This window comes from Anastrepha obliqua, chromosome 4 (genome assembly GCF_027943255.1).
Source record: "Anastrepha obliqua isolate idAnaObli1 chromosome 4, idAnaObli1_1.0, whole genome shotgun sequence".
In the NCBI taxonomy this organism is placed as follows: domain Eukaryota; kingdom Metazoa; phylum Arthropoda; class Insecta; order Diptera; family Tephritidae; genus Anastrepha; species Anastrepha obliqua.
The window spans coordinates 19569961-19597500 of NC_072895.1; the positions used below are offsets into that span (position 1 = coordinate 19569961).

The 27540-nt window shown below is 37.4% G+C and overlaps 3 protein-coding genes across 7 annotated transcripts in view; 2 read left to right on the forward strand and 1 right to left on the reverse strand.

Moving 5' to 3' along the window:
* Positions 1-283: 283 nt before the first annotated feature.
* Positions 284-27540, forward strand: part of LOC129243990 (protein fem-1 homolog B) — a 36019-nt gene continuing 8762 nt past the window's right edge. The window contains exons 1-2 of one of the 3 annotated variants that reach the window (XM_054881538.1): positions 11159-11223; positions 11316-11412. In XM_054881538.1, the coding sequence (XP_054737513.1) occupies positions 11204-11223; positions 11316-11412 (117 nt within the window). In that variant the 5' untranslated portion in view covers positions 11159-11203. Of the gene's footprint in view, positions 755-11158; positions 11224-11315; positions 11413-27540 lie in introns of those variants that run through there. The other 2 variants (XM_054881537.1, XM_054881536.1) reach the window with 2 other exon arrangements.
* LOC129243992 (uncharacterized) lies at positions 1676-3184 on the reverse strand. Of its 2 annotated transcripts, none has more exons than XM_054881541.1 (4): positions 3042-3184; positions 2258-2787; positions 2039-2201; positions 1676-1978 (listed from the first exon to the last, which is right to left on the reverse strand). In XM_054881541.1, the coding sequence occupies exons 2-4, from the start codon at positions 2780-2782 to the stop codon at positions 1794-1796; spliced, it is 873 nt and encodes a 290-aa protein (XP_054737516.1). In that variant the 5' UTR covers positions 2783-2787; positions 3042-3184; the 3' UTR covers positions 1676-1793. The 2 variants fall into 2 exon arrangements, with proteins under 2 accessions (XP_054737516.1, XP_054737517.1); XM_054881542.1 differs by having other exon boundaries at positions 3038-3184.
* Positions 3490-5711, forward strand: LOC129243991 (uncharacterized). 2 transcript variants are annotated; one of them, XM_054881539.1, is made up of 4 exons: positions 3490-3577; positions 4465-4963; positions 5023-5188; positions 5267-5711. In XM_054881539.1, the coding sequence occupies exons 2-4, from the start codon at positions 4469-4471 to the stop codon at positions 5488-5490; spliced, it is 885 nt and encodes a 294-aa protein (XP_054737514.1). In that variant the 5' UTR covers positions 3490-3577; positions 4465-4468; the 3' UTR covers positions 5491-5711. The 2 variants fall into 2 exon arrangements, with proteins under 2 accessions (XP_054737514.1, XP_054737515.1); XM_054881540.1 differs by lacking the exon at positions 3490-3577 and adding an exon at positions 3922-3940.

The window sequence follows — 27540 nt, forward strand, 5'->3', positions numbered from 1 at the left end:
TGTCGCTGTCAGCTCAGAATGAAACAAGGCGAATTCATTATTTGTTTTCTAATTGCCCAATACTTTGCTTTGACAATCAAACGTACAGAACATTATTGTTAGTCTAGTGCCACCACCTTTAATGAATGCGCCTTGCCAAGAACAAAGTAGTAGTCTGCGGAAGGCGCTACCTCTGCATTCTCAACAGCGCTGCACATATTCTTCCTCACCACTGTATTTATTTATGTTTCTTGCTGTTGGCAACTCCGCAGCCGATCAGCTGCGTAAAATTTGTGAATAATCTTTTTTCCCTACTTTGTCAGTTTTCAAACAGCTGCGGTCGGAAAATCATTGTGAAAAATATGTTGAGAAGTGGGTGGGAGGGAGCAAAATAAAATAAAAAGTGCGTTTAATTTATATTATATAGTGATAAAATCGCAATAAATACCCAAGTGCCAACCTATTTGGAAAGAATAAAATCAAGAAGAGTGAAAAAAATTGGGGAAAAAATTCGAATTTTCCTTTTTGTGGAGTTATTAAAATTTTATAATACGTGTGATCTTAACGTTCTATGTGAAACGAGGTGCGTGCGTTGTCGATCGCGATGATGGAAGAACTAGCAGAGGAGGTACAGCTCCGTTTTCCGGGGGAAAAAGTGAATGCGCCCTTGCTTATAACTATTTACTACGCCGCCAGATTGGATCATGCCAAACGGCTACTGGCCGCCACCAATGATATACACAACAGAGAGCTGGTCAATTATTTAGTGAATTTGGTGAGCATTTTTATACCTATCAATGCCTATATATGCTTGCGTGTATATTATATGATTAGTGTGATTTTTCGCGAGTTGTGATTATTAAATAAGTAATTTCGTTTCTTTTTTTTTGCGCAAAGGTTTGACACTAATTATAAACGGCTGAGAAGCAGCATAAGAAATTAATATATTTTACGTATATTTACTCTGGGAACGTGCTGAAACATGATTCACAACATTATTTTTGTTCATAGCATATTAAGAGAATTGATTTAGTTAATTTCTTTCAAAATCAGCCATATGCGATATGGTTGCAGTCGGTAAGATATGATAAATGTCAGTCACATAGATACGCCTTGCCGCTTCATTTGGCGCGTACATGCTTTATTACGTTCTTAACTGAATTTTAGCTCCAATTTATGGTGTGCTTCGTTGCAACAACAGCGTTCAAATGAAGGGATCTAGAATTTTATGCCGATTCCGAACAGCAGATCGTTTTTAAGAAGCTTTGTTAGCGCAAGAATGCAATCGAAGTTTTATGATTGCCTGCTAATGCAATATAATAGACTATAACTTGATGCTTTGTGTTTACAGTGAGCCTCGTACTAAGACCCACCAAATGGTACTCCCTCACAAGTTCAGAATCGCAATTAATCTAACGCTTTGCACTTAAACAAATGTTTTCTATTTCTGCTACCCCATTCAATCTTAGGTGTCACTAATTCAAATGCAGTATAATGTTGTTGTTGTAGCAGCGTAAACATTTCCCATACATATACTGGAAATGCGGCTGAAGTGCCAGTCCTTGACCGGATATAAATCCGGTCGTTCCGATTACGTAGAACCGACTGTCATGGGAATGTGTGTGTATGGGAATGTATGCATATCCTGAATATCATCATATTATATACAAATCAAAACGCATTTTTTTAAACACTATTAATATCAGTTAAAATCAGGTATACTTCAAATTATATTGTCATGGTAAAATTAGTTCAAATCAAATCCGGTCTTTAACTATGGCAAGGTTGCATTATTTGTCTTAACACACAAAACTTCATTCGTCATCCATTGATTCTTGCAAAACTTCGTTTTCTGCCTCTGGCGCCGCATCCTTTTCCTGCAGTTTTCGCTGCTTCAATGCCGCTTTACGTCTTTGATCGCGCACATATTTAAAAAAGCGCATCGTCCGGTCTATGAAAAACTCTACATCCATGTGGTAGAATCGTTGTAAAAAGATTTCTGTAAGAGGTTTTTTGTAACACAAAGAGTTCGGTATTATTCTTATATACACAAACGCACCTTTAAAAATATCCGTAAAAATATAATCTTTAATTGCACGCTTGTCTCTTCCAGTTCCTCTGTAGGAATAATGATGAGCAGCATCATTGTGGAAAATATTACGCCAAGTTTGTGTGATGTACTTTTCTGGTTCTTTATAGTTTCCTTGCATTAGCTCAACACGCTAAAAGTAGTTAATATGAGGCATTTTCATATTCCTAACTGGTATGTCATACCCACCAGCTGATCCCGCTGATCTTCGTCATTCCGCAAAAGTATATTCCAATCCTCAAATTGTTGCGCATCTCGGAATTGTTGCGTAGGCATAACACGCGCTTGTATGTTGTAGAAATCCAAAACTGGTCTGGCTGTGGACGCAACATATGACACATCTGGGCCCACTCTCTCTATTTTCCTTGGATTTGTGCTTGATTTGGTAGCAGCAGATTTTTTAATTTTCTTTGATTTTACACTTTCATTATCCGTGTCACTAATGTTTAAGTCAATTGTAGGCACAGCCTCCTCACTAGGCACAGCAGCAGGATCTTGGAGCGCAGATTTTAAAACTTTTGATGCAGCTTTAGGTTCATGTGTAACTTTTAATGGAGATTTGCTTTCCAAAGCGCCGATAACTTCGCGCCTCAGTCCTAGAATTTCCTTTTTTAATCGATGAAATAATTTTTCAAAGCATATTCGCATTGATAACAGCTCCTCCATGACTTCATTGCAACAATTACAGCGTGTAATATTGCTTGCCTCCGACATTTTAACTAAATTGAATGAAAAAGCAATAACTTTAATCAATAACTCATTTGTGTAAATGGCTGCATAAAGGGTGCGTAAATCACGTTTATAAATAAATGCGTATAGTGGTGCGTATATGTGTGTGTGTATTTAAATTAGTAACAACCATATACATATGTATGTAGCTATTTAAGAATAAGTGAACTCGTTAATAACAAACTAATTGTAATGCTATTGAATGCGCAATAATGTCTTCTTTCTTTACGCCGTATATACCCACAATTCTTGTCTATGTGATTCAATTTTTTAAAAATAATATTTTTGTTTTGGCGCACAACTTTTATTTTCGAAACTCGCTCTAAATCTCCACACGTTTTATTTGAGGCTCTCTAAACTCTTTCCGAACCCTGACATTCGCTTCTATTCTCATTCTGCTGTCATGCATACCAATTAGCAACTAAACGCGCTGCCAACTATGTTATGCCGTGAAATCATATTTTAAATGTGTATCTGGGCTGTAAGGTGCATGTAAATTGTTGGTATTATTGCACTGAAGTATTTTATATTTATGTTTAAATATAAGTTACAAATGATTTTATGTCAGAAATGCTTATAGTATTGCAATGAAAAACACTGTAGTCTTTGAGAAACATTTACACTGGATATTGGTGTAGTTGGCAACGCGGTAGATTGTCGACAGAATGCATGAAAGAGGAATGAGAATTAGAAGCGAATGTCAGTTTCCGTAAGTCATCAAGAAATACTGAAGAAAAACGGAGATATTTCTACATTTATTCGCAATCAATACTAGAAAAGGTAATTGTGTATAGGAAAAAATTATACTGCTCCTTTTATAACAGCAAAGAAATGGATGCTTAACTAGTTCACATACGTACTTGGTACAAGTTCAAAAATCGGGTTATAAACAAATTAGTGTAATGAATTTAGTAAAAGTGTATAATTAAAGTAAAGTTTTAGTTCGGTGAAATGCAATACTTATAAATATAGTATATATGGTACATATACCATTGGTCCGTATCTTAATTTTTTGTGCATCTTTTATACCAATTTGAATATATTATTTGTATGCTGAAATTTTTTAACTCCTTGGGCGTTACATTCTCATTTATCCAAATTTTTCTATTTTGATAAAATACGAGAAAAGTCGCATATTTGTAGGTACATTGCTTATAATGCAATATAGATACATAAATCGGACCATATGTGTACATACATACGTGCATATGTATGTTAAGATATGCATAAGTATGTAAATAGTTCACATGCATGTTCCATACATTCCACATACAAGCTGGGAGAGTTGGTATCGCATTCTGGCATACTAGATACCTACATACCTACTGTTATTATTATACCCTCTCTCATTACATGCCGGGTAGGTTAATCTTGAGACCAGTACTCCACCACTTAAAACTGAAGTATGTATTGACAAAATATTAATTATAAGTGCATTAGTCGGTGTTGCGAAGAAGTAAGCAAGAAACTCATGGAATTGAACTAATTTTAATCAAAGCAGAGCGTTCTTTTTGAATAATCTACCATAGCGATATATGTATGTGTGTATGTATGCGTGTACATATTTACGTATGTATGTACATAGGATTGTATTTCTCGTCTTCTTTAAACTAAATAATAAATAATTAATGCACAATTCGCGAAATGTTATTCAAATACTCTTGTAGAAAAATGCCAAAACCATCCGGCAATCCACGCTGCAAATGCTGCGATGAGGTTATGGAAGAGCTGTTAACGATGCGTCAAACTTTCGAAAAGTTATTTCATCGATTAACAAAGCAAATTGTTGACTTGAGACGCGAAGTTACCGAAAATATGGGAAACGCGTCCAGCGGCAAGACATTAAAAAGAGAAAGTAGCTGTAGTCCAAGCATATCCACGCCACCACCAAAATTTAGTCGTTACAATAATAGCGACAGTGAAACTGAGTGTTTCAAATTGAAAAAAGCTAAAAAATCGTCAAATTCGAAAAATTCACAAAATGCCAGTAAGGAAGAACTCAAAGATCCAGTTGAAGTAAAAAGTGTAGCAAAAGTTAGTCGACCTGTCTTGGACTTCTTCAATATTCAAGCACGAGTCATGCCTACGCAACCGTTTAAAACTGCACAACAGTTCGAAGATTGGAATGCTATTTTCAAAGATGACGAAGATCAATGTGACCAACTGGTGAATTTTGAATTGCTCGATATTAACGGGATTTAAAATTTATAAAATTCATTTTGCAGAGAGTTGAGCTGCTGCAAGGCCTCTTTGATGAACCAGACAAATATATAAAACATATATGGCGTAGCGTTTTTAAAAATGAGGCGGCCGAAAATTACTCGTACAGAGGTAATGGCCGTTGCAAAAAGCGTGCTATTAAAAATTACATATTCACAGACATTTTTCGAGGTATGTAGTAGCTCTGTACATTGGTTAGGAATCTGTAGCAGCAATAACTCCGTTAAATCCATTTTTATCGCTTTGTAGAGTGCTTCCTGCAACGTTTTCATCACATGGATGCTGTCTTTTTCATGGAACGCACTATGCGCTTTTTCAACTACGTACACGATCAGTGGAGGAAAAATATGCGCAATCAGCGTAAAAGACTGGGGGCTAGTGCAAAAACACAAAATGAGGAACTTATGGATAATGATCTGACAACACAAGATGAGCAGAGCTTCAATGGTTATGATGGCACAATGTTGCCGTAATAAACAACTGTATTTTTTAAGTTTGCACGATTCCAAGTTGCAGATAATTGGTTTTGTCACAATGTATGATACCGAATGCATACCTGCATACATAGTTTGAATTTCATAAAGTAATTTATTAGTGTATAAATGAATTGAAATTGAATTTTTATTTGTAAAAACCTTTTTACATACTTTGGTGGCCCTTTTAACGTTATGGTTCTAATTCTCTTGTATGCAAATAAAAAAAAAACGTTTACAATTTTTCAATTAGTTTGCAAGAAATTAAAGAATCCAATTATTTGTGCATTTTTATTTGGATTTGGGTTGGCTTTGTTGTTAACTGTGTAATTCCATATACGTTTTATCTGATTGCGCTCATTTCTCAGTAAGCAATTACAAATCATCAAAGGCATTTCTGTAGCCCTCTATTTTGATGAACAACATCAAGACGCACATCACAAACTGGAGGAAGTACTCGGGGTTTGTTACACAAAAATCAAAAATGAAGATCCAGTGGTAGTACCAGACTTATGAAATTGAGCTGTCATTCCGACGACGTTACCGGCACGACCCGGATTATATTCATAATTGTGCCTAATCGAAAAAAGTATCTTTATAGCATTGACAGATGATGGCGCTACTCCGAATTACCGGAGCAGTTAATCTGATTAAAATTGTAGTGTGACAGTCGGTTGTTACGCGGATTAGAAAACAACTGATTTGTTTATTGTATAATTTTGTCGGTAAAAGATGGATCGCAGGCAACAAAAACGGACAAATAATATATGTCCTGATATTTAAAAATAATTATTTATGAAAAAAAAAAATTTAATTTTAAATTTAAAGTTTTTTTTAAAAACAATGAAGCAGATAAAACAAAACTGCAAGCCTTCGAACGAAAAGTACTCAAGAAGAATTTTCGGAGCAATCAAAGATCACGGCGAGTGGCGGATAAGATGGAACGACGAGCTAGATCAACTGATAAAGGGCGAAAATATTATACGTTTCATCAAAGAGCAGCGGTTAAGATGGCTGGGTCACATTACAAGAATGGACGGTACGAGGGCGCAGAAGAATATCGTAGAAGCCAGAGCGTTCAACACTAGAGCAAGAGGAAGGCCGAGAACAAGATGGACCGATGAACTAGAGGACGACATCCAGAAACTTAGGATAACGAACTGGAAAAAAGTCGCAAACATTCGAGACGTATGGAGGTCCCACGTTCCACCAGCAGGCCAAAGCTCACGAAGAGCTGTAGAGCCAAAAGATGATGAAAAACAATGAAACTTCGAGCGTGTCAGTGCAATCTAGCATTGCATCCAGGCTTTCTTGCTCTTAGTTTTAAACATTTGATCATGATGCAAAGAATAATGAGATGGCGCCCATCGTGGTCCCGTTACTTTGCGCTCAGCGAATTTGACAACTAGTTACGTGATTTTAGCACCAGTATGGCCAGATTACCATTTTCGTAACTTGATTTATCTTTTTTTTTTGTTATTTTTATTATTTTGTGTCTCGGAGCTTTAGTTCTTTCTTCATGACATTTTTCTAGTTGTTCTAATTAAAATGTCATGTTTATAATTTTGTAAAATATACATTTTTTAATAGTTATTTAAATAATCCACTCAGTTTTATTTAGCTTTACTTTTTTTTAACATCTGGTGGCATTGCCCGCGATTGCCGGCGTTGTTGGTGTTCTTCTGCTTTCGGCAGTCAAATCTCTCTCTCGCTACTGCAGAGTTGCCTAGCTTTGGATATAAAAACGCACTAAATGCCCATTTAAAGAAAATAAAACACGAAATTTGTATTGTGTTACTTAAAGAACTTTGTATGCGTGACAAATTGGCTGTAGAATGTGCGTTTTTTTTTTAAATAAATGTGTTATGCTTATGTACAATTTAATTTATGAGTTTTTTTGTTAAGCGAAACTCTTTTGTTAAGGGAACGACTTTTTTGCTATATTTGAAGTTCTGTAACTAGATAAGGTACTCTTTTCGTAAAAATGTCTGTATAGTTTCTTTAGTATTTTCTGGTATTTTGTGGCTTATTTTTACAATGAATTCATCTATTGATGCCCTATGTCCCACTAAGGATTGATGGCCGGGAGGAACGATTACACCTCTATGGTTTCAATTCGCATTCAGTAAATTCAAAGGCTTTTTAAAATGTGTAAAAATTAAAAAAATTAAATTAAATTTTCACTTTCAAATTATCAAATTTTTTAAGAGTAAAAAAATTGCGAAGAGCAAATGGTTGACAACACTGAATGTAATGTTTATAATTTTGTAAAATATACATTTTTTAAAAATTAGTTCAATAATTCAATTAGTTTTATTTAACTTTACTCAAACTACTAAATTTTATAAGAATCAACTAATTTTCATTAGCACTAAAATCTTCTCAGAGTGGCCTTTTTTAAACTTCTTTTGTATAACAATACAGTTTTTTTTAACCTAAAGTCTCGGTAGCCTTAAATTAAAAACAAAAAGAAACAAACACCAAACTTAAAAATTGTCGCATTTTCGGTATAAAAAAGCACTAAATTTATTGCGAAGAGCAAATGGTTGGCAATACTGCACAACACTGCAAACGTGACGTCACGTACGCTCTGATGGGCGCAATCTTCTTTCTATCATTCTTGACATTTGATTATTTTTCATTCACAATAGATACCAACTGTCATTTTTCGGCAATGTTGCCATCGAAAATTCCTTAATCCTCTTAAGGGGACAGCTACCTATAAACGGCCATATTTTCCCTGATTTTCATTGAAATTATTTAAAATGAAGAAGTCAATATATTTTTTTTTAAATTGGCATACAGTTAATTTATACATTAAAATTATATACAATTTTTTTATTTTTATTTTAATCATTTAAAATGGCGGATGTACGCTCAATTCTTCCAGGAAGGTCGCAGCGGAGCTTCTCAATCGACGGGCATTGTAGCATCGGCGTCAGTGACCTGATGTTATTTATCAATGTCATAATTTCTATATGAATGAAAAACAAATGAAAAAAAAAATTACGGAATAAAATGTTAAAAAAAAAATGAGTTTTGGGGCGAATCTTCCTACTATTTTGCTTCGAAAAAATTATTTTTTCGAAAAATTTTGATAAACTTAAATTCACATAGAAAGTAATATCATAAAAAAGTGTGCAAAATATAAATCAATAACTTTACGATTTATCGTGTACGTCAATTCGAAAAATATAGTTTTGAGAAAAACGCGTCTAAAGTTTGAATACAACGTAACTATGTAGGTATACCTCTCCCAGCGCCCGAACGCAAAGAATAGAGTCGTCACGGTTGACGATCTATATTATAAGAAATACTTAAATTTACGTTCAAAATTTTTTTGACACATTCTTAAAGGATTATATATTTACATTTTATGAAAAAAAAAAATTTTTTTTTTTTCGAAATTTTGAAGGTATCTGCCCCTTAAATTATGGGGATTAAGTATAGTTGTCAATCCGCATTATATATATATTATAATTGGTGCGTATACCCTTTTTGGGTGTTTCGCCGAGCTCCTCCTCTTATTTGTGGTGTGCGTCTTGATGTTGTTCCACAAATAAAGGGTCCTACAGTTTCAAGCCGACTCCGAACGGCAGATATTTTTTATGAGGAGCTTTTTCATGGCAGAAATACACTTTTTCTTAATTTGGCGTTTCACCGAGATTCGAACCTACGTTCTCTCTGTGAATTCCGAATAGTAGTCACGCACCAACCCAATCGGCTACGGCGGCCGCATGTCAATCCGCCTTAGTTACACATAATTCCGTATTAAGTCGTTAAAAATGAGAAAAAATTGAAATTGTGTCAGTGTTATACGAAAAAAATCAACCAATGGCAACACTTCGTTGCCATCTGAACAACGACTGATTGGACGAATGTGTGAATACATGTGGAAGATCGTGTCGAATTCGGCTGCCGAATGCACAAGTGATGGGGCGTCAAAACTTCCCCTCACAATTTTCATTTTCACCATAGCTAAATAGCAAACCTGGTAATCTATCATTCTTGAATCAAATTTGCCAAGCTTGCCTTCGCTGCGCTTGTTTACTTGGCGCTTTCGTTTGATTTACAAAAACAAAATATACCGAAAACTGCCAAGTAATGAAGCAACGAGCTCGGTATGAAGGCCTCAACGCTAGCTGATGTGAAAAATTTCTCTATCCATCAAAGACAAAGCAAATCGTGTAGACGCTTCGTTGTCAATGTCTCAAAATAGTCGGCCAAAGTAGCGACTTGGAGACACTTTACCCCAAGCTTTCTTCAGGGACCTTTAGGGCTTCAAATAATTGCTTTTCTTTGCAATTATTTCAATTAAAATCGAAATAAAAGTAATGGAAACTTATTATGGAAATGGTCGATGGTTAAGAACCACATATCGTAAATTTCGTGCTGGAAACAGACGTCCGAATGAGTCGAAAATTCAAGGTTGGTGAAAAAATTTGAAGAAACTTATTCTTTCATGGATAGAAAGCGCCTAAACGGCAGAGGTCCTCATGTGGCTAAAAGGCAAAGAATCTAAATTTGTATATGTTTTATTTTAAAACAACATCATGCGCGTCTTTTCACCCCCTCTATTAGCACCAAATTGGTCGACTTCTCGTAAATGTAAAACATTAATCCATTTACGTTTGCTCTCTTTTCTATATGCAGCCCAGACGACGAACATGCTCGCTGTCGTTTTCCACAAATGGCGAGCGCCTCATATGTGGGGAAATGTTTGATTTGCTAATAGAAGAAGAAAGCAGATACCACGTAAAGTTGTTAAATCGTCTTGAATTGTCGGATTCTAGAAATTATAATGAATAATTTTTTGTGTATGGACGCAACACGATTACACCAAACATGAGATTAGCCGCTACGTTGAGATTTCTTGCCTCAGGACAAAGTTACGAGGACTTCCAATTCTTGATAAATAATTCACTGCAGTACCTCGGCTTAATAGTAGTAGAAACATGTCCAGCAATTATTTCGGCGCTAAAGCCATTTAATCCTATCCCATGTTCAGGTTTTTTTTCGATATTTTTTTTTTATATTTTTTATTTTTATTTGCCTTGAAGCTGGCTCGTTCTGTAGGCGCTATGGGGATACCGAAATTGTACTGTGTGCTCATTCAGCGCTGAAACATCTTTCCTACAGGGATAGTTGATGTTGTTGCCTGCAGGGTGGATATGTCAAAGAGCAGCTGTGACTGTGAGAGGTAATTTTCATAGCTTTACTCTCTGCTACTCTCCCAGCAGGACAACACAAAAACTGTAACCATCAGCTGTCTGTTTGACGCCACGCGAGTCAATTTCAAATTTCAACCCTCACTCACATGACACTTTCCGAATTCCTTTCGCATAAACATCTGTACGTACATTTGGAACACATGAGGTGCCATTGTATGTGTATACATGTGTGTATATACATATGTACGAATGTATATGTGGCTACACAACGCCGTCCGCCGACAGTTAGTTTGCATGCAAAATAGGGGAGCGCGTGCATTGTATGCGCACAGGATAAAGCACATATGGCGGTGAGTTCGCGTTAAAGGAACTCCTCTCGCAAACACACACTTGGGCGCACGTTCTGTGTATGTATTTTTTCTAGCGCACGCTCCTGAATTTTTATCGAATTTTCCCAACTTCAAAGGATATGCGCAGACTAAAAACAGTTGGCTTTATATCCTTGTGAAGTAGTGTAACAAATAAAGTACGGAAGGAGACAAATGAATTCTGAACGAATTCGGTACTATAAAAATAGCTGTGCAAAGATAAATGCAAAAAAACTATAATTTTGGTTTTTTTTTATTTTTCTTTCAATTAATGTTAAATTTTTAGAACTCGCAAACGTTTATTTGAGTCAGCTTGGCCTGGTGCGAAATTCTGGAGGGGCACAAGTACGACGCCCATTTCACCGTATATTTCATATCCTGCGGTGAGTTGAAGCTACAGAATTTTTGAAGGGGGAAAAAGGGTGATTGAAATGTGAAAATTTTAGAGGGAATATATTTATTAAAAACTAGATGATAAAGGATTTTTGGTAGGTTTCGAATATCTAGCTGTGTGTGTTTACGCCAATAAATGCAGTTGTTTCTTAAACTCACCTCCGTACAATAGTGACAAATATGTATTTGTGTGTGTGTATGCAGCTACTTATAACACATTTTCCTTTCAATACTCGTAGGCTAAGCTTTTCTCTACAGTGCAACGCGTTGTTTCCGTGCCTGTTTTGCTTTGATGTGAAAACTGTGGTTCCATAATTGTGTTTGTTTTCTTGGAACATTTTCAGTATGCTTTGAAAAAAGGAGGTTAAGAGGGTATATCCCCATTCTAAAACTGAAAATTGCACCCTCCGGAGGCTTATAGTTTTTAAATAATTTTTTGTTAAAGTTGTGTAACTTAGCGAAAAGTTGTTGCTGCCAGACACCACAAATAAGAACGAAGTTCGTATGCAGTGACGTTTACTGGAAGGATGTTTGAAAATCTGCAGTATTTTTTGCTTTAGTTTAGAGTTGAGAAATATTTTTGAAAATGTAAACATCGTTTTTTTATGGGGAAAAACGCCGCAGATAAAAAATATGGCATAAAAACCGCGCGAAGGATTTGGTTGTTCACGCATATCTCATCGAAAGTGGAAAAAATGATAAACATTCTGTCAAAAAAATATCAGGAATTGTTTATTTAAAAAGCGCGAGTCGACATTTTTTTGCTGAAATGTTGATACAACTGTCGTCTATAGTGTCGCAGAGTTTGAGCGTGATCCGGCAATTAGCTAGTTTTTGGTATTTAATTTTATCAGTCAATCGCAGGTGTGCTCTGCGATTTTCACTATGGATAAAAATGTCGAACAAAGAATTTGTCTTAAGTTTTGTGTGTTTGAACCTGGCTTCGAAAACCTGGCAGCGAAATCCGCGAGGAGGTTAGTGGCTGCTGGAGTATTCACCTGTAGCACCTTCGGACACAGCTCAATAGGAAAGTGGAGCTTAGGTTACACAGACTACATGACTCTGTACTTTAATTGGGAGAGAAGGTTTCGTACTACAATTGAAGAGGAGGGATGGCACAAAGGCATGAAGCCTGGCCATAGGACTTTTCACATCTATACAGACGGCTCTGAAACTCTAGACGGAATGGGAGTGGGCATTTACTGCTCAAAACAAGGGATAAGGCAGCCTATCAAGCTGCCAGGCCACAGCAGTATTTTCCAAGAGGGAGTTTTTGCTGTGGGGAAAGCCGCGGAGCTAGCCTACACAAGAACAAGAAAGAACTCAATAATTAATGTATAGGTGGACAGTCAAGCAGCAATAAAAGCAATAAGCTCATATTGTATTAAGTCCAAAAATGATCAACGAAGCAGGGAGGCCATAGAAAGACTAGCCGCAAATAGTAGCCTGCATATCTATTGGGTATCTGGTCACAAAGGCATTATGGGACATGAAATAGTAGATGAGATAGTAAAAAGTGCTATTAGGCACCATTTGAACAAGAGAACGACATACAAAAACCGCTAAATACTATATCTAACGAAATGGACGACTACATGAAAAAGCGGGTGGAAGCTATGTAGGTGGACTAATCTGACCACATGCAAAACAGTAAAAGTTATGTGTAGAACTAACGGCAAAAAACTGACTCAATTCGTACTTACGCTCTCGCGAAACGACTGCAGAACTATCATAGGTATGCTAACAGGTCATAATCTATTGGCTGCAAATGCGTACAAGATAGGGATTGCTAACACGGTCAAATGCAGAGAGGATGTTAAGGAGACTTCAGAACACCTACTGCGCGTTTGTCCGGCATTATTAAAAACGCGTTTAAAATGCCTGCGAGCCCCATTATTTGAGGGTCTGGAGGACGTCTCCAATGCGGATCTCCCAGCTCTGCTTAGATTCGCCAAAAGCGCTGACATCCTACATGATGTTTACTTTCAGTATTCATAGAGGTCGGTCTCTATCTGGTATCGCTAGGGAACAAAAGGTCTATGCGTGGCTCACGGAAGTCGTGGAAGATTTGTCCCGATCTGGTCGCCCATCAACGTCTTCAACGGATAAAAACAAAGTCGTCGACAAAGTCAAAGAAATGGTGCTGGAAAACTATCATTTAAGTTTGAGGGAGGTATCTCGTGACCATAGTGTGTCTCACGAATCAATTCGCAACATTTTTCACCATCAATTGGGCATGAGACACGTGGCTTCTCGACTCATTCGAAGGGAGTTGAATTTCTTTGAAAAAATTCATCGGAAGAAGGTGGCTGAAGACATGCTTGAGCAAGTGAATTCGGCCCCAACGTTTATCCAGCGCATCATAACAGGTGATGAGACGTGGGTGTATGAGTTTCCACATGAGCCGACACCCGAAAACCCACGTCAAAGTCGGTCAAAAGTGAAAGTCATGCTACTCGTTTTCTTTGATTATCATGGTGTTGTGCACTCGGAATTCATTCCAAATGGTTCTACTGCAAATAAAGAATATTATTTGGCAGTTATGCGACGTTTGAGAGAGAATGTGCGTAGAAAATGGCCCAAGTTGTGGAAAGAAAACTCATGGATCTTGCGCCATGATAACGCACCGTCTTACAAGACCCATGTTGTGAACACTTCTCTGACCAAAAACTCAACAAATATCATCGAACAACCATCGTTGTAACCGGATTTAGCGCTCTGTGACTTTTTCCTTTTCCCATTTTCCCAAAATTGAAATTGCCACTCAAGGGACGCCGCGTTGAGTCGGAAGAGGCCATTAAGAAGAATTCGCTGAAGGAGCTGAAGAAGATTTCTTCAAACGCCTTTAAAACGTGCTTTTTGATGAATGGACTAATCGTTGGCACTTGTGTATTGCTTCGAAAAGAGCCTATTTTGAAGGCGACAAAATAAATGTTGATGATAAAACAATTATTTTGCGTTTTATTGAACAAATTCCCGGTACATTTTTGACAGAACGTATGATGCGATACGCACTTTTGGCGTGTACATTTTTTTTTTCAGTTTTGATCGTCGATTGTTCACTGAGCAACACGAATCAATTTGGAACCTCAATTTGAAGTTCAAAATGTCCGCAACTTACTTTGAACTGTGACTGATGAACAGATCATAAGTGATTTCCCAAACCTGTCACCATTGCAAACTAGTATGGAAGGCTAAATTCTCCGATATTGATATTAGGTTGGGGAAAAAAAAGTTATAAGAAATTATTTTTGCGTAAAATTTTTGGGCAAATGGCTAGAACTGTTTTATGGCCCATCTTTAGCTCCTGTTGTTCCACAAATGGAGGCACATACAGTTTAAAGCCGACTCCGAGCGGCAGATATTTTTTATGAGGAGCTTTTTCATGGCAGAAATACGAGGGGTGCCTTTTATGTGTCGGGATTTGGCAACCCTGCTGTTGCAATCTGGCTACTGACAGCTGTATCGCAAAGTTTGACATTTTTTGGCTTTTACGTACTCAGAACGTTTTGAAATACCAGCGCTATTTGTGTTGTTTACAGTAACTTAAAAGATTCATCTCGGTCCAAAACTGGTATTAAATCGTGAACTTTTTCGTGCGATTATTTTTTACAACTTTCGACGTGGATTAACTCAGCAACATTGCATGGATGTACTTAATTCACTTTTTGGCGATGAAGCTCCATCAAGGATCAGTGTTTATCGATGGTATGGTGAATTCAATCGTGGTCGTAGTTCACTCCAAGACGAATTTCGTGAAGGTCGTCCAAAATCAGTTGTTGTCCCGAAAACCATTGATGCTGTGCGCGAACTGATATTGCAAGATCGTCATGTGACCTATCGTGAGATTCAGACAATCTTAGGCATTAGTGGGACCAGCATAGATTTAATATTGCATAAACATTTGACTGTCAAAAAAATTTGTTCGCGTTGGATCACACACAATTTGTCAATCGCTCAAAAAAAGGCTCGTGTCGATTGGTCGAAGGAAATGCTCAAAAAATACGATCGCGGGGTTTCGAAACACGTCTATGACATCGTGACAGGGGATGAATCATGGATTTACGCGTATGAGCCCGAAAGTAAACAGCAGTCGACCGTATGGGTGTTTCAAGATGAGCCAAATCCAACAAAAGTTGTTCGCGCACGAAGCACTTCCAAGCAAATGGTCGCCTGTTTTTTCGGAAAAACTGGACATGTCGCAACCGTACCACTAGAACAACGCAGAACAGTAAATTCTGAGTGATACACAACCATTTGTTTGCCAGTTGTCTTCCAAGAAATTAGGAAACCCAATCGCCAAAGACGGATCACTCTTCACCAGGACAATGCGAGCTCTCACACATCGGCTCAAACAACTGCATTTTTGAGCACCCAAAACATCGAATTAATGGGTCATCCGCCGTATAGTCCTGACTTGGCACCGAATGACTTCTTTTTATTCCCGTACGTAAAAAACAAACTGAGAGGTCAACGTTTTTCGACACCTGAAGAAACGGTTGCGGCATTCAGAATGCATGTTTTGGAGGTACCTCATTCAGAGTGGCAAAAGTGCTTCGACAATTGGTTCAAACGCATGCCAAAGTGTGTAGATCTTCATGGAGAATATTTTGAAAAACAATAAAGTGATTTTCGATGATTAAAATTTGTTTTTGTTCTCTAATCCCGAAATATAAAAGCACCCCTCGTACACTCGGAGGTTTGCCATTACCTGCCGAGGGACGACCGGCATTTTGGTCTTTCACCGAGATTCGAGCCTACGTTCTCTCTGAAATCCGAATGGTAGCCACGCACCAACCCATTCGGTTACGGCGGCCGCCCATCATAAACACCTATCACAATTTCAGGGACCTGGCTTGTATTTTCGACTTTATCAAAGAAAAATTTTAAATTGTACCGAATTTTCACTCAGTAACTCACAACAAAAAATAGCAAACGGATTTGTTTAGTGTGAAATGTCACCTTGTCAACGATCGTAAACTTTAAATTGTTTGACCGAAACTTTACGAGATATCGATCACTACAGTCATCTACCGATAAAATAATGCATTTCTTTTTCCCCAAACTCCTCCCTTACGTTCTTACATACAACTGTTGTTGTAGTAAATTAAAATTGCCCAGGGTACAAGTGCCAAAAAATTTAAAACAAGAGTATTTATTGCTTGAAGTAGTAAATTAATGCTTTTTATTATTATTTTATTATTTTTATTATTATTTTATTATTTTTATTATTATTACTTTTACGTTTAAATTTATTGAATTCGATTTTCTTATCTATCTAAATTGCAATCAGCTGTGTTTACTGTTTTAAATTTGCCCAACACGAATTCACAGTTTCCCCTCAAACTGAAATGTCACTGCTCTCTCACACTACTTTCTCCTCCTTTTGTGCACTATTTTCTTCTTCTTACAGTTTTTCTTTGCACTAAAATACTTAGTGATCGCTTGTAATGACTTTTACAAATTATTTGGTACAAAAACACGCCCAATGCTGGTGTGAAAATGCACACATTGAAATATACTCGAGTATTTTGATGTGTCCATAATAAACACTGGATTTTGTCATATCCCAAAAAGAGCTCGGAAAAATAAGACTCGCATCACAGTATAAATACGATGTTATGTGTCATAAATAGATAATTCGCTAAGATGCCGTTCATTGTCCGCTTGCCAAAATAGAAAAGAAGAAAAACGACGCGCGCTTCTGTGAAAAAAGAAAAACAAAGGATGACAAAAACATTTACTATCAGCGCATGGCCTTTGTGATGGGCAGCGATTTTTACTCAACACGCTTTTCTCAATTGTTTGTTCAGCTGTTTTGTTCCTACTTGTAGAACGTAAAGAAAAGAATCGGTCTCTTTTCATATGAGTTACTGGTGTATTTTACATGGGGATACCCCTTGGCTAGTGGCTACGAGTTTACCATTTGAATACCTTAATCCAGATTGTAACTAGATTATTCGATAATAACATGTATCAATTCTATAGCAAAGCAACAAATTCCGAGTTAATTGAAAAATTTAAATATTATATTATATTAAAAAAAAACAATATTAGTATGAGCATATTAAGAAGGCAATCTTTCCCCTAGATGTATGTAGAAGAGAAAGGAGCTTCTTTCACATATTCATAAAGAAAGCGTTGTTGTTTTTGTTGTTGTTGTAGCAGCATAAACATTCTCAATAGGTGAAATGACAGTCCTTGGCCGGATATGGAACGGAAAGCGTAGGTTGGTCTGAGATACTTAAAGACGAGGGATTCGGTGAATCTGTTCACGGAAAGCTCAAAGTTAAGCGGAAAAATCGGTCGAAGAGTGTTCATTAAACATCAAGTTCAGGCTACCGAACCATTGCAGTGCAAACACCTATTCCGAAAGCCGAGCGAAAAGCACTCGCAACTAATCGGGGGAAATGCCTGACTTCCCTTTCGATCACATTCGAACACTTTGGAATTAAGCTTACATGAGTACCTGGTCGCAGAGATATTGCAGGAAATTGCGGTGGTAATAAGCTAAATAGATAGCGAATCTGTCATTGGCTGACTACATGTGGTCTGCTTCTGGAAAGGTGAGGTTCGCGTTAACTCAGTGAGCATTGGCTAAGGGCACCAACTGGCAAAGTTGCAAGATTACCCTTATATTGAAGGAGCTCGCGGGAACTTCTAAGACTAACAAAGCCGCAGCTTTCGATTATTGCAGTGAGACTTGGCATTACCTCGAGTCTCTTTTGCGGCAGCTGCATGGTGAATGAAGTGAATACATCTCAGAACCTTCTACGCAGTTGTCCGCTCTCATTAGATTTAGGCATCTTGGCTCTAACTTGTAGGCTCATCCGCCTGATTCAACCAAAGTTTTAAATAATTGTTACTCTTGCAACCGACTTTCCTAATTCCATTGACGAATTGAAATTTTTTATTTATTACATGGAGCAGTACAATAGTAGTAAAGAGTAAAATAATATTGTAAGAAAAATGTAAATTTTTCTAAGTTCTAGGTGTACTTAGTGAGTACTAATACGACCCTTATAGAATCCTATAGAATCCATAAGGTTCGCACATCTGATCAGAAGAATGATTCTGCTTCTTATATTTGTCTCGGAGTTAGTATCCCATACTGTTGTTTACTTCCAGCCCAATATTTTTCAACGAAATTGACCATTTGCGACCTCAATACTATTGTCTCCAACCCAGTACTTTGCCAGCTTTCTGGTGTGTCTAGGGTCATTCTCCCAACATAATATTCTGCGTATATCCATATACATATGTATAAGTACATATGTACACTTGTGTTCAAAATAATAGGAACGCGACGAATTATCATCTTTAAAAAATGTTTTTTTTTAATGGTAAAAGTATGTATGTATATTGCATTCTACAACAAAAACCATATAACTCAAAACTCTAAACTTTGTACATTATTATGACACTTTCGAAATTATAATACTTCTTTTAATGAAGTCAGTTTTATTTAATCATGTAAATATTAAAAAAAAATTGAATTCTCATTTGAAATTGTCACCAATTGCTTTTACACAAGCCTTCAAACGATTAGGACACTCAGCTATTGCAGAGCGCACGGTTTCCATGGATATTGACGTCGCTACTCGAACCAAAGATTGTTTGAGACTCGCAAGTTTCTGTGAAGTCTTCCACAGGCCATATTCTCCAATCCTGACCACAAACTCTAGTCCAATAGATTCATATCTAGACTTCCAGACAGCCAATCTTTTGCGTCTATGAAACCAGATATATTTTTTTAGCCACTGCTGGGTGGTTTTTTGCCTTATGGGCTGGAGCGGAATCTTGCTGGAAGATCCAACGCTCTCCATTGAAGAAAGTACTGCTCAACTGCTTCACCACGCCTTCTAGGACATTCTCCTGGTACACTTTTACTCCGATCTTAACCCCTTTTTCGTAGAAATGAAGAGATATAACGCCTTTACAAGACACTCCTCACCAAACCATTACGCAGGGTAGATGGTGGTCACCCTGAACTTTTGGAACAACATGTTTTGCGTCTTCAGAAATTTTAGCACAGATTTTGTCGTTTTGCTTATTAAAAACTTCCGAAACAAACAAGCCGAAGCATAACCTAACCATCCATTCAGCTTTCGTAGGTTGATTGAAAATATGACCATCGACTACTACAGCAATTTTTATTTTATGTTTTTACTTATATTTATATTGCTTCAAAATGTCTTCATTAATGTGGTCATTTAAGCTTTGGGAAAACCACAAAAAATGGCACAATGGTTATAGCGATTCAGAATTCATGAAATTACCTTCTAAAAACTTATTTGGCGTACTCTACACCAAGGTAATAGAAATTAGTATTAGTTTGGAGAAAAAGAAATGGATTATTTTTCAGTAGACGGTTGTAGTGATCGATATCTCGGAAAGTATCGATCAAACAACTTAAAGTATCTGCACATTTTACACTAAAAAAAAATTCTTTTGCTGTTTTTGGTTTGTTCATTCAATTGTGAGTTACAGGGTGTTTACAATGGACGACAACAAAGAGAAAATTCGGTACATTTTTCAGTTTTTCTTTAATAAAATCGAAAATGGAAGTCAGATCACTGAAAAGGTGAATGGTGCCGATACTGGAGCAGCTAATTACGTGTAATTTTGGTTTCGTCTATTCCGTTCAGCATTTTTGATGCTAAAGATAAAATCACAAAAATAATCGAAGTTCACCTTCCGCCCACAGGAGCTAAAGATCAAAACAGTTTTAAACCATTTGCGCATAAAATTTACACAAAAAGTAATGGATTTCCCCAACCTAATATCAGTAAATGTCATCGTGAAACTATTTAGTTTACATTTTACAACAATGACCCTAGGGGAGCTTATTGAGTTTTCATCTGATCAGTTTGATTTGCTGCTTTGTTTCCAAATAATGCGCGTAAAACCATTCAAAATCAAATATCGCTCTCAGATTTGATTAATTTAATGAAGGGGAGGATCGCAGCAGCTCAAGCCATCAGCACTTGGCTATCGATGCTCATTGTGCTAAAATCTCAGAATTCACTAAACTTCACTAAACAAATTAATTATACTATATTAAAAAAAAATATATATTGTATATAAAAAATAAATAAAATCATGACGATGTCTTTTCTACGCATCTTTCGAATTATAAATTCCGTATCATCTAAGACAAAATGTAAGCACGAGTACATTTATTTTCTTTCCTACTACGCACGAAAAACGTCGACCCATGAACGCATTTCAAATATTAGGTGGGTTGTCAATTTGAGTAGCCCCCCTCTCGCCTAACAGTGGACATCAAGCACATGTGCGCGACCGTTTGCCGCTCATTGAGGACTGTTCCTATAAATACATTTTACGCTAGTTTGAGGGCGATCGCGAAAAGAGTCGAACAAAGAATTTCATAGACACACGCGATGTGTGCCTGTAATCTGGTGGGGGTGGAGAGTGTGGCACAAAGACCAAGAGCAAAGACCTTGACTTTGATTTTGTTTAATAAGCATAAATGATACGCACGCTTCACTCATACTTTACTCATACCTATGCACATATTTTCATTACACACGCTGCTATTTTGATTAATGTCGGCATTAGCCAGCCAGCAGCTGCCTCGTACTAGTCATCATTAGTGACTTATTAATGATTATTAGCCACGATTGTAACTAGTGACTGTGAAAATATTTCTAATTTCATGCATATAAGGGATTTTCCCAGAAATATATATTAACATAAGTTTTGCAGTGCCCAATCGGAAAAGCTTCGACGCTTCAAATGATCAAAATAAAGAGCTTGTTGAGTTAATGGCAAAAATACACTCGAGGTTTGCCATTGCCTGCCGAGGGGCGATCGCTATTAGAAACAACTTTTTCTATCAGTTGGTGCTTCATGCAAGGAGATTCGAACCTGTGCACTTCCCTATGGTAATCACGCACCAACCCATTCGGCTAGCACGGCCATAAATTTTTTGATACGTTGAACGGTCTGCTGCATAATTAGCAGAGGAGTATTTATTAGTGAAAATGTGGACTCGAATTTGTCGCACAGCTTTTATGGTGGCATGATTATTAGGATCAGAAATTGGAGTAAATTAAAATTAATTAAAATTTCGGTAGGCATTTTTTTAGTAATTTGCAAATGTTGGTAAATGAATATCCTAAGATCAGGAAGTACCGGGAATGTTTAATTCAAACGAATCGCGCACGTGGGAACCGGTCGATATTTTTTTCTTACGTTGGTAGGAGAAAAACTAAACAATATTCCACTTCCTCTGTGAGTGCCCTGCCCTATGGAAGGACAGAATGTTAACCCTGAGCAAACCGCTGTTCGAGAGTCTCGAACAACTGTCGGGCTCAGAAGTCAACAACCTAATAAGGTTCTTAAACCGCACAGACTGGACATAGTCATGTCGTAAATAACTGGTAAACAAGTTAGTAACGAGGATGTGGCAACAAAATGATGCGGTAGCGCTAGTTGGATTCTCAACCACTCAAACCAATCAACCAACCAGGACTGTAAGACATACATATGTCACTTTTTAGCGCCATTGGATCATTAGTGTCTGCCTGGGCGGCCGAAAATATGGGCAAACAATTCTTGTAGGTTGATAACGCGCCATCGCATCGAGCCCAAATTGTGCTGGATTATTTGATCAAACACCAAGTAAATACCATCTCACAAGCACCGTATTCACCTGACATGGCCCCGTGGGACTTCTTTTTGTTTCCCAAGTTGAAGTTACCACTTCGTGGAAGGAGATTTCAGTCGATAGAGGAGATCAAACAGAGTGGACGAAGGAGCTGAAGGCCATCCCTTCGTCGGCCTACCAGGGGTGCATGGAGGGCTGGGTTAAACGTTGGCACATGTGTGCTGCTTTAGGCGAGTCAGATTTTGAAGGAGATAAAATAAATTTACCTGAAATTTAACTCTGTTTTGTTTTATTGAAATATTCCCGGTACTTTCAGATAATAGGGTATTTTGGGTATGGGAATAAGTTTCCGCCCTCGTAAAAGAGGTGTCGCTGCTGATACTATTTTTGTGTTCACTCTAGTAATATACTGGTAATTGAAGGTGTATATGTGGGATCTCGATCGCAGTAGTTGACATTCGTTTGAAGCGTAAAGATCCTTTTTTATCTGTTGTAAAAAATGTCTACGTTCGTCCCGAAAAAAACAGCATTTGTGGGAAGTCATGCTTCATTATTACCTTTTAAAGTTACCTAAACAGTGTAGCTGAAACGTGCCGTTTATTGATCAATATTTACGGTAATCACGTTCCATCAAATACAACTTGTAAAGAGTGGTTTCGACGCTTCCAATGTGGCAATTTCTACATGATTGATAAAGATCGCGAGGGGCACCGAAAAAATTCGAAGATACTCAACTACAATAATTATTGGATGAATACTTATGTCGAACTTGATGATATGTTTAAAGCGTTGGATGTTGACAGATCGACCGTCGGTAAACGTTTGCACGCGATGGGAATGGTCGAGAAAGCAGGTAACTGGGTGCCACATCAATTGAAGGAGAGAGATGAGGGATATCGAGAGACGTTTGGTGACGTGTGAGATGCTTCTTGAACGGTAGAAAAGAAAAAGTTTTCTGCATTGCATTGTCACTGACGATGAAAAATAGATCTATTATGATAACCCTAAGCGTTGTTAAAGGTTGAAGCTATTGGGCCTGCCAGATGAACCAGCTCCATCGACAGCGAAAAAAAATATTTATGCTTCAAAGGTTATGTTGTGCATCTGGTGGGATCAGAAGGGTGTCATCTATTATGAACTCCTTAAACCATCTGAAACCATCAGTGGCGATCGTTGCCGACTGCAGCTAATGCGTTTGAATCGAGCTCTCAAAGAAAAGCGGCCGGAATGGGACGGTAGACATGACAAACTGATTTTGCGGCATGACAACGCCAGGCTACATGTTGCTAAATCGGTCCAGAAATATTTGAAGAGACTGAACTGGGAAATCTTGCCCCACCGCACCCGCCGTATTCTCCAGACATTGCACCTTCGAATTACCATCTCTTCCGAACAACGCTGTTAGCTCTTATTGGAGAGTGGTTCACTTCTTACTAGAGCATCGCAAACTTGCTCAATGAATGGATCAAGTCAAAGGAACTCGAATTGTTCCTCAGAGGAGTCTGTATGCTGCCTGAAAGATGGAGTAAAGTTGTAGCTTCCAATGGCATATACTTCACATAATATCATGTAAATAATTCGTAACTTTGGCTAAGAAAGGACGGAAACTTATTCCTATACCTAATCCATAATGAAAAATTGGTTGTGCGTTCTTCAAAAATTCAATGGATCAAACTAAAGTACCCTCTATATTGTTGTAAAGAAATACATTTCTGTGAGAATATCTCTTATCTTGGATGACTGCAGCGCATCTTTTAGACATTGAAGATATTAAGTTATCATTAACATCTTTCGATCTGCCTGCCCATGCTCCTTTTACAGCTTCAAACAGTTCGTTGTTGGTTCTACATTTCTCCCTATTAAATTTCATATTAACGATCTCCCATCAATTCTCAATGGGATTGAGGTCAGTGGCTGAGCTGGCCACTTTCAAACGTCTATGTCTACGTCGAAACCAAGTTTTACTATGGTTAGACGTGTGTGAAGGATCGTTGTCCTGTTGGCACCTCCATCCCAATGGCATCTCTTCTTCCGCGTATGGCAGCTACACGTTTTGTAAAAGGTCGGTGTATATGAATTGGTCCTTTACTCCTAATATTCGATGAATTGGCGATCGCTTGTCTAGAAAAACAACCCCATACCAATATATTACCACCACCGTAGTTGGTAGTTGCAATGCAAAACTTAGGGTGATGCCCTTTTGGTCCTCTTATATGTTTTATACCATTGCAACCTTTTATATTGTACTTCGATTCATCCGAGAATAACACAGCCTTCCATATTTGGGCCGTCCAATCTAAGCTTTCGCAAATTCTAAAGGCCTACATATTTACTTTTGAAATGAATTTCTTCTTAGCCGGCCTCGACTGAACAACTGACTTCAACTTCTCGTCTTCTAATTGTTAGATTACTAACTGACAAACATTAAATTTTTTACTTTGGCTGGAAGATATCCAGCGGTTGAGCGCTTTTGAATATGTCTGTTTATCAAGTAGTTATCCTGTCGTTTTTCCCGGTCTTCTTCCACTATGAACGGTTGCAACATTGCCAGTTTGTTGATGTTTTTTTATAAGCGGCGATACGACTGATCTGTTGAGCGAATAGGTAGGTAGGTGAAATGGTTGAAGTGCCAGTCTGGCACTCCTCAAGTAGCTCCAAAGCGCCGTTTTGATACCAATATGAGACCTCCAACATGCAGATATCTACAGCCAGCCAGAGCTGTTGATAGTTCCCCTTTAATAACTGTCAGGGGGATGCCGATGCCCGGGTAGAAGGTCTCTGAGGCCAATTCAGTCGCCTTCCTCATCAGAAATTACATTTCCCTCTATGTTTCTGTGTCCTGGAACCCATATTAGAGAAATATTAACTGCACACCCAAGAGATTTGATCACCTCCTGACAGGAGTTTACTAGTTTCGTTCTGCACCATGGCGTCGTCAGAGCCTTGATCGCGGCTTGATTATCGGAGAAAATGTTAATATATCCCACGCTCCCGCGTTCCCTAAGCATTTTGCAAGTATGCAGGATCACAAAGACTTCTGCTTGAAAACTAAATTGTCTGATTTAGAGCAATCCCCTGCTCCGACTTCCGACTCCATCTTGGAACCGTCAGTGAAGACAGAGGTGCAAGCTTCGGTTCAGATTTTCCCCTCGATCCAATCCTGCCTATTTGGAAAGATTGGCCTAACACGACCCTCAAACTCTAGTTTGCGGATAGAGAGATCTGTAATGCAAAAAAATGAAGTTTAAACTAACTCAAATCTTCGCAAAACTTCATTCACACGCATTTATGAGAAGTTCATTTTTTGGATGTCCATTTTTTGAAGGCTAACATTTTTTTGATTTTGAACAAACCTCGCATGGCCAAAAAAAATTTTTTTTTTTAACAATGGATAAAGAAGTAAAATACTGAAAACAAAAATAAAAAATCTTTGTTCGTTTCCGTTTTCACGCTTTTAAAGAAACAACAGAAAACTCCATTTCAAGCCAGGCGAGGGCCTTAAACTTTTGAAATAAAAATTGGGCAAAACAAAAATAAAATGCAAAAAATTTGTAATTCTAATTTCATTGTTTCGAGAAAATCTGCAATCACAAAAAACGTACTAGCGGGGTGCTATATTATATAATTTTGGACAATAATCTTTATTGTTTTGAACCCATTATATGAAGGAATCATTTAATGGTGTCCGCTTTTGCTGAAATTTACGTCTATTTTATAAATATAAATATAACAATTTTTTATTTTTTTTTTAATTTTTGTTTACTTTTTTTATTTTTATTTTTTTTGTTTACTTTTTTTTATTTAAGAGATAATAATCTAAGTCGGGGATAAAATACTACACATTTTTCACATTAAATGTAATTTTTGGAGATTTCCTAGACGATTTTTTGCGGCCTGAAGTAATATCATATAATACTTGGAAAGGAGCAATTTTTCTTTATATTACTTAAAATAAATATTTTATGATGCCCGTGTTTCTTTGGTTTTTAATGTTTTTGTAATGTTTCGAATTGTTAGGTTTTCTGCAAAACAAAACCAAAGAATAAAAAATAAAAATTTCGGCAGCCTTCCTGTTTCAATCTCCGCCAAATGTCTTGGCAAATTTTGTAAATATGTATATTATTTATTTACATTAATGAAAAAAATTGTGTTTTCGCCGAACTCTTTTAATGTTCATTTATTAACGGCGCAAATTCTTAACGGCCATTTGCACGCATGCACATGAGGGTGGTCCATATATAATTTGATAAAAAGTAGAAGTAATGTAATTTTTATATCGAAGCAGTAAAAAATGTGGTTAAAGACAAGACGAAAAATTATACAGAAAAAAAGGTTTTCTAGCGTAGAATTTTGAAAAAATCAAAATTTTGTTTTTTGCATATATTCCAAGTTTAGACATTTAAGAATATGTCATTAAGAGGATTTGTTAAAGTTCCTATTATTTCATGAGTTATAGCATTTTTTAAGACATGGCATCGGTTCCGACCTGACTACTTCAACTCAACTTTGAATGCGTTTTTCTCAAAACTTTCTTTTCGAGCTGGCGGTAAGGATATCTCAAGTTATAATGGACCGATTTACTTTAAATTTCGCGGGTATATTCTTTATATATTCCTTCATCGGATGACCTTGTTCGAAACTAAAACTGTTCATTTCGTATTTAAAAAAATCGGATTGTTGAAAAAATATGCAAAAAAGCCATCGTGGCAATGACAAAGAAACGTTGCTAGCCCCGCCTATAATGGAAATGGACGTACAATTGTCAAGTATGCATCATTACTATGGTCGCCGGAGACTGGTATGATTCGTTGGATGAACATGCAAATCTACCAGAATATCATTTACATTGAGAAGGACTTACGTTTCCGGGTAATGTACAAACAAAAAATTTCAGCAAGATTCAATATAGTAAACATTTGCGAGAAGCTGTACCGCCGCTGCTCAGTGATGATAGATAGATAGACTCTGCCAGTGCGGCTAGGCTCTCATCGATCGTCATCGTCAGAGGGATAGCGGTGTTTAGTGAGTGGATTTCAGAGGGCATATGAATAGGTGGTTAGTATCGTGAGGGATAACTTCACTTGCCGGGCATTTACTGAGTATGTCGGGATTGATTCTGGTTAAGTAGGAGTTAAACCTCCTTATAATATCTAGAACGTGATTGTGCCAAAGTTACGCGTGTCTCAACAGGCCGTTGAAGGCGCAGCTAAATAGTCCTGTCTAGTGCGCTGAACCTCATTTCTCGCTATTGTCACCTCGTCAGCCATAGTCGGTTAGCGGAACGAGAGAGCAGTCGTCAACGATTAGGGGATCGGGATATTCACATTCTCTATGATATCCACAGTTGTGACTATTCAGGAAGTTCAAGAAGTCTTCCCTCCATAACTTAAGTATGTAAAAAATCACCGGTTTTGTTCTTACAGAAATTACAAATCTGTATATAATTGGCGCTTACACCTTTTTTGGGTACTTGTCCCAGTTCCTC

Coding starts and splice junctions, on each gene's coding strand:
- LOC129243992 (XM_054881541.1), bottom strand. CDS start 2,782: ATGTCGGAGGCAAGCAATATTACACGCTGTAATTGTTGCAATGAAGTC. Junction 2,202..2,257: donor AAGATCAGCGGGATCAGCTG/GTGGGTATGACA, acceptor AACTACTTTTAG/CGTGTTGAGCTAATGCAAGG. Junction 1,979..2,038: donor TTTTACGGATATTTTTAAAG/GTGCGTTTGTGT, acceptor AACCTCTTACAG/AAATCTTTTTACAACGATTC.
- LOC129243991 (XM_054881539.1), top strand. CDS start 4,469: ATGCCAAAACCATCCGGCAATCCACGCTGCAAATGCTGCGATGAGGTT. Junction 4,964..5,022: donor AAGATCAATGTGACCAACTG/GTGAATTTTGAA, acceptor TTCATTTTGCAG/AGAGTTGAGCTGCTGCAAGG. Junction 5,189..5,266: donor ATTCACAGACATTTTTCGAG/GTATGTAGTAGC, acceptor ATCGCTTTGTAG/AGTGCTTCCTGCAACGTTTT.